Source organism: Trypanosoma conorhini (assembly GCF_003719485.1).
Source record: "Trypanosoma conorhini strain 025E chromosome Unknown Tco_14.4_contig_00050, whole genome shotgun sequence".
In the NCBI taxonomy this organism is placed as follows: Eukaryota; Euglenozoa; class Kinetoplastea; order Trypanosomatida; family Trypanosomatidae; genus Trypanosoma; species Trypanosoma conorhini.
The window spans coordinates 25,626-36,952 of NW_021704137.1; the positions used below are offsets into that span (position 1 = coordinate 25,626).

General features: G+C 55.3%; 4 protein-coding genes across 4 annotated transcripts, besides 6 other annotated features; all 4 read right to left on the bottom strand.

The window, feature by feature from the left end:
• Positions 1 to 66: 66 nt before the first annotated feature.
• Positions 67 to 94: a microsatellite.
• Positions 95 to 402: 308 nt separating this feature from the next.
• Positions 403 to 460: a microsatellite.
• A 193-nt stretch (positions 461 to 653) lies between these two features.
• Positions 654 to 682: a microsatellite.
• Positions 683 to 814: 132 nt separating this feature from the next.
• On the bottom strand, positions 815 to 1,762 carry Tco025E_01506 (mitochondrial carrier protein; the record flags this gene model as incomplete). The annotated part of the gene is made up of 1 exon (XM_029368444.1): positions 815 to 1,762. One exon carries the CDS (start codon positions 1,760 to 1,762, stop codon positions 815 to 817), a length of 948 nt encoding a protein of 315 aa, XP_029231438.1.
• Positions 1,763 to 2,436: 674 nt separating this feature from the next.
• Positions 2,437 to 2,484: a sequence feature (A-rich).
• Positions 2,462 to 2,487: a microsatellite.
• Positions 2,488 to 2,814: 327 nt separating this feature from the next.
• On the bottom strand, positions 2,815 to 5,316 carry Tco025E_01507 (uncharacterized protein; the record flags this gene model as incomplete). Its single annotated transcript, XM_029368445.1, has 1 exon — positions 2,815 to 5,316. The coding sequence occupies one exon, from the start codon at positions 5,314 to 5,316 to the stop codon at positions 2,815 to 2,817; it is 2,502 nt and encodes an 833-aa protein (XP_029231439.1).
• Positions 5,317 to 5,325: 9 nt separating this feature from the next.
• Positions 5,326 to 5,353: a microsatellite.
• Positions 5,354 to 5,795: 442 nt separating this feature from the next.
• Positions 5,796 to 6,530, bottom strand: Tco025E_01508 (anaphase promoting complex subunit 10; the record flags this gene model as incomplete). The annotated part of the gene is made up of 1 exon (XM_029368446.1): positions 5,796 to 6,530. The coding sequence occupies one exon, from the start codon at positions 6,528 to 6,530 to the stop codon at positions 5,796 to 5,798; it is 735 nt and encodes a 244-aa protein (XP_029231440.1).
• A 373-nt stretch (positions 6,531 to 6,903) lies between these two features.
• Positions 6,904 to 11,325, bottom strand: Tco025E_01509 (uncharacterized protein; the record flags this gene model as incomplete). Its single annotated transcript, XM_029368447.1, has 1 exon — positions 6,904 to 11,325. One exon carries the CDS (start codon positions 11,323 to 11,325, stop codon positions 6,904 to 6,906), a length of 4,422 nt encoding a protein of 1,473 aa, XP_029231441.1.
• Positions 11,326 to 11,327: the final 2 nt, after the last annotated feature.

Genomic DNA, 11,327 nt, shown 5'->3' on the forward strand with positions numbered 1-11,327 from the left:
CAGTGAGGAGGGAGGCAATAGAGAGAAAGAAAGGGAGAGATGGACCCAGCGTGCAGACAGGCAGAGACACACGCACGCACGCACGCACGCGCGCCGTGCACACCTCTGTGCACTGAAACAACGTTTACGCAAGATAAGTCTCAATAGTAATGCGTGTTCAGAGTGACGCTCTCCGATAAAATGTGAAGAAAGGCAACCTGATTCGGTTGTCTATCATGCCGCACCAAAGATCTGCACGCGCACGCACATATCTTTCGGTTCCGGGAAGAGGGCATATACGCATAAACGAAAGACAAGGAAACAAAACCAACGATATGTTTAACTGGATAAATAGGGTGGAGACAAATGAGTGCATAGCTGTCCAATTTTCCTCCGCACCTCCACCCACAACTACCCGCCGCTTATGTTAAGAGAAGTATACATATATGTATATGTATACGTATGTATATTGTTATCTGTAATTCGATTCACCTTCATTTACTGCAAATGAAGGAACACAAGTCGGAACACAAGTCAGAACACAAAGGGCTGCAGAGAGGTCACCACACACAGAGTCTACCTCTCCCATGTAATACAAAGCCCTCACCAGCATTCATGCGTTTATCTGTATGCATGCATAGATACACCCAAGGAACACATCACATGGCTTCTTTAACAACAACAAGAACAACAACAACAAAAAATATATATTCTTCTCTTCATTGTTCGATACGCCCGCTCACCGTATAAAAACGGTAGTTGTATTCAAGAAAAAGGCGAAACACTGCTTAAAAAAAAAGGCAAGCAAAGAAACCTAGATCTGTACAGGGTGCGGCTAGTGAACACAATAGCCCGTTAGGAACTGTTGACAGCCCTCTATGAAGAACCACATAAGCACCACTTGTGGCACACAACGTATCGCCTCAACGCGCGCCCCCGCGTACCAGCCACGGATTCCTTCCTGCGCATACACCCGACGCAGGCAGTCCCGCACCCCCGCGTACACCACCTTGCTCTTCCCCTGTCCTGACATGCCAATGCGTCGCTTGGCCACATCAAGTGGAAACGCGACGAGGATCGACGCCAAGGCCGCTGCCCCGCCTCCAACAACAGTGGCAACTATGTTCTTGTACGAGGGGTGTGAGCTGAGAAATTCCATCTCGATCAATCTGTACTTTATCGTCTCGTAGGTTGCGAAGCTTATGAGGAGGTCGGGCACCCGTTGAATGAGGGATGCGCCCAGTCCACGATAAAAATTGCGCAACGAATTGGTCTCGCCGTAGATGCACCGTATCGTGTTAAATATACCGTTAAATTTTCGTTCACCGGACATGAGGCGCAATCGGACCACCTCGCCGGGGTACACCGCGACCCCTGCGACGGTGGCAGAGATGCCGCCAGCGCCGCACTTCATGATAAACAATTCCAAGGTCTCAATGCGGTGATGGACGCCAGCGGCGTGGCCCTGCCGTGGCCGCACATACCGCTCACAGATGTCTTGAAAGAAAAACTTCAGCTGACTATACAAGACGAATTGTATGCCGGAGTAGGGCACGCGCAGGATCATAGAAGTGAGGTTCCCTTTCCAAAAACCCTTCCAGCCGTCCTGCTCCTTGATGTACCGTACAAGCTGCCAGGTGCCAAGCTCCTTGTGGTCCCCCAGCTGCTGCATCACCACCACACGCTGAAAGGGGGACAGCAACGACTTGGCGGCGGTACCACCGAGACCACCGGCAACGGCATTCACCCACGGCGCATGTTTCTTCTCGCTGGAGGACGACATCGGGGTGGGAAAGAATTTAAAACCCACACAGACACCGGCGCCTCTCGCTTCTTCGCCTCTGCGTTATCGCCTCCCCTGCAACTCGCCTCCTGCCACGATAGCCACCACCCTTCAATTCCTAACCCCACAGCAAAATTAAAATAATAAGAAAAAAAGTCATGAGAGAATGCTCATTGATAACAAATGACACGTACAAATGCATGAGCGCGTGAGTCGGTGAGTGAAATGAAGGAGTCGCCGAACGGTGAGCGAGGGGCAACAAAAAAAAGGGGAGAAAGGGCAAGTTTGCGTGTTACACATTCCACCGCGTCGAAACTCCCAGTCCCGTCCGATTGTAAGCTTTGTTACAAACAACCCACATTTTCAGTGGATGAGAAGTTCGGCATAACCTCTAAAGAAGGCAAAAAACAAAAACAAAAACAAACGATCCTCCCCCGTACACTCACACGCACACACGCAAATCGTTCTTTCTCTAACTGAATTCCAACACACATATTAGCATTCACTTCTTCAGAAGGCCGTTGCCTGCACGCGTAATTTACGCCTCATTACCACCAAAAGCAATCGAGTGTCGTCTTCCTTCACTGAGGGAACACCCTTACCGTTTTTTTTTCAGTCCATCTGCGGGAACCACCCAGCAGCCTCCGCTACGCCCCCCCACCCTCCCTCTACCCCAGTAACAGAAACACGCACACAGACAAAAAAAAAGAAAAGAAAAGAAAAAAGGCCTCATCGAAAAAAGGCAAAGGAAAGAACGAGTGAAACAAAGGACCAAAGACAACTACCACGTACTTGCAGCTCAAGTAGATCATGGAAGCAGAATGTCTGGTCTACACCTTGAACAGAAGTCACCAATACGGACATCTTACTGCTTTTTTCTTTCCTTTTCTTTCCCTTCTTCGCCCCATTCCCCTTTCTTAATCAGTAATATATGAGTACATCTACAAATATATACATTTTTCCCACGCAGGCCCAGGTAGAACCGCGTGTTACACAGGTTTATCTGTTCTCGGACTTTTTCCCAGAGAGAGACGCCTCACTCCTTTCCATTCTTAATATTCATCCAACCAGATGGGTGTCTTCGCGGCACCTTCCCTTGCCTCCTGCGCGGCGTCCGCCACCTCCTCCTTGCCAACCTCGTTGGATGGGCGGCCATCACTAATGGCAACGACTCTGGAGGAACCCGACTTACCAAGTGAATTTGGGGAGAATTGGGTTGGAGAGCCCTGGAAAGGGCTGTGTGAACTGTGCAGCTCACTGCCAGAATGTGGTGAGGCAGTCATCTTTGATTTTGTTTCATCATTCAAGGCAGGATGCTTCTTAACATTATTGTCCACCGTTTTGGGTGAGAATTCCGACGCTCGGCTGCTGTTGGTGGGGGACGCACATACAGGGAAAAGAGCAGAACCGCCTTTATGGTTTTCCGAAAGCTCAGACAGTGATCCATCTAGCTTCACAAGAGAAGACGCGGGCAATTTGCTCGCTATGACGCGCCTTCCGTCTGCGCCGGGGGGCGGTATTGTCCTCTTTACCCGTTCAACTTTCTCCTTTTCTTGTTGCAGGCGTACGCTTTCCGACTTCGAGGGGGGAACACTGTGGGCGGCGGCTTTAACATCAGTTCGGCGTGGGGCAAGTGGACCATCTTTGTGCAAAATGCTGTTGGATGACAACCGCGACATCGAGGACCCTGTTCTGCTTCCTGTGAGGGACTGCTTCCGCGCCGCAAACTTGGCCAAGCTCCCCTTGCTCTTGGGCACGGTAGACCCTGTTCTAGCGAAGCTCTGACGCAACGACTTTATTCGTGCTTCCTTCTGTTCCACCTGTCTAATGAGCTTCAGAAGCAAGGTCTCCATTTGACCGCGTCCGGGGAATCTCACATTGGACGTGTCCTCGTTTGTCCCGTGAGTGCCTGAAAAGCTCTGATACTCCGACTTTCCCGACATCGTCGTCACGGAAGTGACAAGCCTATCAATTTTTACAGCATTCTTTTCCACATCCTGCTGCATTGCAATGTACTCCTCGGGTTTCATTTGCGTTAACCCCTCCGCTTGCATGCTTTCCTCCAACTGGCGAACCTGTTTGGCAAGGCGACAGGATGTTTCCTGTGTTGCTGCTATCTTTTCTTGCAGACCCTCCACCTTCATCTGCAGAGTGAGACGATTGTACATGCCTTCCCGGTACTGGCGTGCAACCTTCTCCCGGGTGGGTTGTTGATCCTTCACTATTTGCGTAAAGAGAATAGAGGATCGTCGGTCCTCCGTCCAAAGGTCGCGTCTGCGTCGCTTCACTCGGTTAAGCTCATCAAGCACATGCTTCAGCTCCTCTTCAGCAATTCGCAGCGGCAAGTCAATACTCCCTCCCCAGACGCTTCTAAGGTCTAAAATACGCTGAAGATGTTCATTTTCACGCTCCAATCTATCCAAATCCATGCGTGCCCATCGAGGTTTTCCTTTTCGGCTGCTTCGCTGGGAAGCTCGTGATGGCATTTCTAATGCCCGTCTGGCGCGACGTACACTGGCGAGTTCATCTTTGGTTTTTGCAAGCGTTTGCAGCAGCTGTTCACGACGTAAGGAGCGAGAGGCGTCTTCTGTCTCGGAAATGAACTCCCCCTCTTCACTGTGAATGTTGCTTTTGTCATGCGCACTTTCTATACTCCGCCACAACACTCCCTTTGGGTCCGACGTTGGCGATGTCTCCTCGCGAGTATGGGACGAGTTTCTTACGGGGTGCGACGGTTTCTGCCTTCGCCTCGCTGGCGAAGCCTCACCGGCGTGACTCGTCTTTGAGGTTTTTCTCAAAGGGGTAACTTCGTGCCTTTTCCAGACGTCGACTGAGCGAGGCGCTTTTTTACCATTGTCGCTGGAGACCGACCCCGGGTTCCTGCCGCGTCGCGCCTGCCCACGATTTGCCTCGCTGCCGCTGATGCGTCGCTCCGCGTTGGACGGCGGCTTTGTTGCCTGCGCTTCTGACGCTGCGGCGGCGGCGGGGTGCGCCGCGTGCCGCCCCGGGGAGGCACTAGACGTCGACGACGACGACGCGGACGCATACTTTACCGACGATGCCGCGGGGTCCATCACGTGCCGCCGCGCCTCCGCCGGGCCGGCCGTCCCACTGTACGGGTCGTGAAGACTGGAGACAGAGGCTGCCAGGCTATTTACAGTCTCGTCGTCCACGGCGCGGTAGCCGAAGTGTTGCGCGACCCCCCTCTCCGGCTCCATCTGGACCACCGAAGTCAGCTTCGAGACGTGCAGGAAGTGGGAGCCATCGCTGGTCGATGGCGGCGTCGCCAGCGCCGTTCGCGGCTCGGGCGGGCGAATCAACTGCGGCGGCCGACCACCGCCGGAGGCCGCCGAGCTGGAGGCGTGCCTCTTGCCGTCCAGGCCGGAGGAGGCCTGCCGCGAGGTCTTCGGCTGCAGCCCCGCCTTTAGTCCTTCCAAACTGCTCTGCGGCACTTGGGGCGATTTCGACGAGGGCGGCGGGCTTATTTTGTGGTCGGGAGGACTGCCGTCGGTGCTCAGCTCGAAGTCGTCCTCGTATTCCTCGTGCGTCGACATGGCGAAGGCGTCGTGGTGGTTGTGGTGGTGGTGGTGGGAGGGAGGAAGGGGGGGCGGCGGCGGAGGCAAAGCCCTGAGACAGCAACGAACCACACGGAGAAGGAGCGGCAGACAAGTGTCGTCGCCCGCGCTTGTACCTGTTCCCTGGCTCTGTTGTCAAAGGTCTCCTGCCCGGCGCAACGCGGCAGCGAAAGCGAGAGAAAAACGAAGCGGCCAAGGAAGTAGAAAGGAAAAAAAGAAGGAAAAAAAAACGGCAAGATAAAAAAGAGGATCACTCCCAGCACACCATTAACTTGCGTCAAGAGCGAGAGCCTCGCGGTGTAGCAGTCATTGCACTCCTCCACCCCCCAAATGAGCAGAGATTCACGCAGTATAAGTCAATCCCATCCACCACCACCATCCCTCAGCTTTTTGTGGGTGATGAAAAAGAAAAAAAGGAAGAAACTCGGCGCTGCATCCGTCTTCAGACAAAATCCACCTCAGCGTAGCAGTAGGTATTGCGAAAAAGATGCTGTGGTGAACGCACTTTGGCGCATCGGGCCAAGGATTCGCACCCCACGCACATGGCAATCACGACCGTTTTGACGGTTTTCCTCGAGGATGATGCGAAGGTGCGTGCACCACACACCCTCTCCCATAAATTCGGAGAAGTCGTCATTCTCTACAAAACCAATTTGCGAGTCAAGTGGTGCCGATGAAGGTGTTCCCTCCGTTGCTTCTCCCGTTTCATCTGCACCCAGCACCATGTCCATTTCCCATGGCGGCGGTAGTTCAACCTCCACGCCCATGCGCAGGAAAACCCAGCCCTGCGGGTCATCGGCGGTGGCAGAGACAACATCCGCCATGTCACCGGCGTGCGTGCCTGCCTGCACGCGTATCCGTCGCGGGGTGTAGCTTTCGTCCTGCACATAGTCAAGGTAAAGGGCGACGGCGGCCACCGGCGTCAGCCGTGCGTAATCTACGGAGACCGTGTGGGGTAGAACCCCATCCGACTGCCAAAAAGTATTGTGGGAGCCGTCCAGCAAGCACATCACCCCATTGCCGTGTTTGGCAGAGCTGACCGTCCAGACGGCGTCATGCAGCGCCCGAAGCGCCTCAGTTTTCTCACGCGCAAGAAGTTCCTCATCGTCAATGACGCTGGGCGACTCACTATTCACGTCGGAGGCATTCTGGTCACTGTTGCCCTCCTGGTCCTCGCGCGGGGGAAGTTCCATCACGTGCGGGTCACGCCAGCGAGACACGTCACTCGCAAAAACAAACCAAAAACCCCGCCGCTCGCGCTTGCGTGGTCAAAAGTCGAACAGAAAACGGGGGGGGGGAACAAGAAGAAGAAGGCAAAAAAAAAAGCACAGAGAGCACATGACTCATGACAAAAACTGAAAGAACAGCAGCAGCGTGAGGAAAAGGCAAACATGAAAACAAAAAGCCACAACAAAGTCATATGTATATATCGAGGGAAAGAAAACCCAATTTTTACAAGGTGAATTGTCTTCTCTAGTCTAATGTGCATGAGCACAACTCATCTTCCCCACTTAACTCCAACAGAAGCACGCCAGCAGCAAAGCCAACACCAAACTAAAAATTCTTTCAGAATGAGAGCAAGGGGCGGCGGACCAACGCGTCGTCGTGCAAAAAGAGTTCCCACGTCCTCCGACACATCCACCGCAGCGGCGACCACGGCAGCAGGGAGAAAATGAAATACAGCAGAAGCAGGAAACCCAACGTCTTTCCATCGCAACCAGTCGGTATAAATAGGGAGACACACCACCAAAAAGCGTCGGAGTCCCGCAGAAAGGTAAACGGCTCTAACATCTGCGAGAGGTGCCAAACCATCCCCCCTGATGCAAGATAAATACCGGGGAGAAGGTGAGAAACAGCGTAGTTGTAGCCAAGAAGGAGAACCCACATCACGAGCACCTCCAAGCCAATAATAAAAGAGAGAAAAGGCGAATGCCCACGCAACAGCATCGTCGCTCGGCTCAGCAAATTTTGAACACAACTTTGCGCCCGCAGTATGCGCGTGGCAAGTGACTGTGTGCGGAAGAACTGCCTCCTCTCCAGCATCGCTTCCACAGCCGCCTCAGATTGCTCGTACACAATGGAGGTGGCGGAGTCAAGCGCCGCAGGTCTTCTAGCGCATCCACCAAAGACGTCCCGCATGGCCGCCAGAAAACACTTGTACACAACGTACAGCAAGGCGATGCATAGCGCCTGGTTTTGCCACATCCAAATTAAGAAGAGCCAAAGACAAAACATGCCTCGCCGTCTCCCCACCTGCGGCGCAACGAGCGAAGTCAGACGATCTTGTGAGAAGAAATGGCGACAGGTGTCACTTCGCGAGGCCTTATAATCCATGGGAGTCAGCCAGCCCCATTTCGTCAGGGCGAGTAAAAGGGAACGGGATAGAGGGCTTATCCCAGTTCCCTCCGCGCCCTTCTTTGCCTCTGCAGTGACAGCGAAATACGCATCGGTGGGTGTAACAAGGGCGCCACGAAAAATCGGAAGCGGAAATGCTTCGTAACAATTCTGATGGTACTCCCACTGCCACTGAAGCAGTTGCTGCAGTTGCGAGACACTGATGTTGAAGCACTCGCTTTGGCGGTGAATTTCCGTCGGTGTTGGAAGTAATCCCGCAAACACGGGATTAGACATCTTTGTGCCTGAAAGTGACGACTCCTTCGAACAGCCATGAAAGACCTGCCTTCGTTGCTCCTGCTGATCCCAGGAGGACATAAATGTCAAGACAGTCGTCATCGGAGGGGGCGAAACTTCGTTAGCGAAATCAGTCCGTCGTGCCACATCTTCGGCGACCTGCACTAGCTCATCCTTGCCCGTCTCCCGGAACGGCACATGCCCCGCCGCCCCCTCCCGGACTGAATTGGACGCCGGTGGCGGCGACAAACTTACCGAGGACGCGTAGGGCGCCAAGGTCGATCGGCACGGCGTCTCCGCCCCAAGTTGTATCTCTGCAAGCCGCCGTGTGGCCGTTACTGATGCCGTTTCAGCTGGCTGCGTCGCGGGGGGCGCTGGACGTGGTCGACGCAGCGCAGTTGCCGAACCATCCCCCACACGATTCACGCGAAATGGTTCACGCTTCTTTGTCGCACCTGTTGCTGCGCCCCTAGTCACCGTCGCCGTCGCAGAAGTTCGTGTCTCCCTTGAAGACGGCGGTAGTTCCTCCTTCTGGGGGACCGCACCGCTGCACCCTAGCGGCAGCGACGGTGTGGAATCAATCCGGCTCTGTATCAGGCGCAGATCCCGCAGCGCGGCTCCATCCCTCTGCCTTGTCACCTGGGTGGCAGCAAGGGCCTGCAGGGTGTTGAGCCGATGACGCAACGCGGCATACCTGGCGGTGCGGTTCGAGAGAAACGACATGCGGGCCTGCAATAAGGCGGGGTCTGTTAAAAGGGGTGTCGTAAACGACTTCCATGCAGAACCACGCAGCGTCGCTTCCATGTGAAGACGCAGCAAAGCCCAGCGTTGCCGCCACGTCATGGGCACCCAACCCCCTTGCCGCGCCGCGTCACGAGTTTCATCCGCATGACTGTCTTTCTTAATGGCATGCAGGCGCTGAAGAAGACTTTTAAAGCGTCCCACCCCCTCGGGTCTCGGTTGGGGCTGGTGATCCCTAACTCCAGACTCCATTCCATACAAGCGTTCCTGCATCCATTTTTCCTCTCGTGTTAACAAAACCTGCTGCAATGGCCGCTGTTGCAACAACGCAATAAAATCATCCATGTTGTGCACCGCAACGCAGACGCGGAGGTTTGGCTGATACGGAACCCGCAACACGAATATGAAGGCCCTCTCTCGCAGGTATAAGGGCTGCTGGTAAAGGTTAAGCTGTTGTAGGTAACTTTCCCATCCCCCACGGAACCGCGCGGGTTTGGCGGACACAAAAAACGAAGCACCATCGTCTAGCCACGCCGCTTTTGTGAGGTCTTGTTCTTGCGGTGCACCTCCCGGCAAGTATAGAAATGCGTTGACCAAATCGCGCAGACAAAAAGAAACATTCACTCCATCGGCTTGAAGAAATGGATCCGTAAGAGACTCCAGACGTTGAACTTGCTCCCCATATGCATTAAGGCTGGCGTCGGCTTGTGCCTCTAACCTTGCGGCGTCAATGTTGTGTGCAGCGTCGGCGGCGGCACCCGTCGCACGTGTGGTGGCGTCGGCTACGGCGTTAAACTTCCCGGCTGACTCGAGATCCGCATCGGTCCTTGTGGGAAACGACCACGCAGAATCCTTTCGAAATCGCTTCATATCATTTCCCATACAGTAGTTTTCATGCAAGTTATTGTGAAGTGCCTTTAAGTTTGCTTCGCGGCGCTGCTCTTGTTGCCGCAACCGCACCCGTTCCCGCAGTGTGAGGCCACGAACGGCAGAAGGAGTCACAGTACTGCGTACGCCTGTAGAGGTTGCCGCGGAACGAAACGGTGCACGGCTGCTCGGGGCCAACGGTGGCTTACTGGCAGGGGGCGCTCGCCTTATGGTGCCAGTGCGCGTAGTGGCCATGTTGCGCCAAGGCGTCGTACTTGAAGCTACACGAGAGGAGACTGGGCGATACGTGCCACGGCCCCCAGCAACGCCGTATGCGGATCGCGACGATCCCCACCGCTCTGACCAGGCCAGGTCCATAGCCTGCACACCCCGCGGACGAACACGACTTCCCTGTCTTGGATACTCGTATTCATCAATGACAGGCACACGGGAGGTGCCGCCGTCGTACAGGGTAGCCATCCTCGTAAAGATGCCATTGGACGAACGATTCGGTCCAGCACCCATGCGATTTACAGGAACCCCAAAGACGCCAGCGTGGTTGGAGGGACGATGGACGCCTGTCGCACCATACAGCCCACCGCCCATACCAGCGTTCGCACGACCAACTGTCTGCCGCCGTGAAAAATGGTGCGACGCCTCAGGGGCGAAAGGCCCTCCAAACCCACTTCTCGCACGCGGATTGGCGTCCTCGCGCATCAGTTGGCCACTGTTCGAGATGCTTGAGATGGGAGACGCAAGGGGGTCGGATGTGACATGCCGCGGCGGCCCAACAAAGGACGAGGGGCGCCAGAAACTATCACCACGACGCTCAGGAACACCCGTAGGGCGAAGATCGTTGCTGACATCATGGCTTTGCCAGCGATCGTTCTGAGGCGGGCAAAAGTTTGATTCTCTGGCCTTCGGTTGAAACGGCGTGTCGAGGGCCGGGCGGGGGCTGAGGCGGCTGGAGAGCTTCCCGAAGGGATCCAGCACAGTCGTTGGCCGTGAATGCGGCATCCCAGTGAAACCAGGCGCCGGAGAGTCCTCGCGGGGAACTCCCTGTCTCCGAGTATTGCACTGCCAATTCCCGCCGCTCCTCGCGCCTAGACCAGCTATGCTGCTCTCCCCAAACCTGGGCCCCGGGGACGGGGCACGCCGTCGGCCCGCCGGCGTGCCGCCAGAAATATTATCATGAGGTGCAACGCCGGGATCTCGGAAGAACGGCCCCGGACTCCTGTTCCGCATCTGGGGGCGGGCAACGCCGCCCAAAAAGGTGGCGCCTCCATCGTCGTTAACGAGTGCCGGCTCTGGCTCCCCCGGAACAAAACCAAGAGATTCACAGAGGGTGGGTCGCTGCGCCTTTGGCGAACTACAGGACACAGAACGACGAAACCCCACCTCGCCGCCAAAACCTTCAACCTCCTTACTTCGGCCATACGTATCACCCCACTCGTTAAACCCTCCTCCCATTACCGCACCTCTGTTACCAAAAGATCCATTTCCAAAATTTCTGGCGCCCCCTCTCCGAGCAGTCACGCTCGCCGGCTTCTCATCATTGCCAAACGTCATGGCAACGCCGCCGCGCCGGGCAGTCACGCTCGCCGGCTGCTCATCATTGCCAAACGTCATGGCAACACCGCCGCGCCGAGCAGTCACGCTCGCCGGCTGCTCATCATTGCCAAACGTCATGGCAACGCCGCCGCGCCGGGCAGTCACGCTCGCCGGCTGCTCATCATTGCCAAACGTCATGG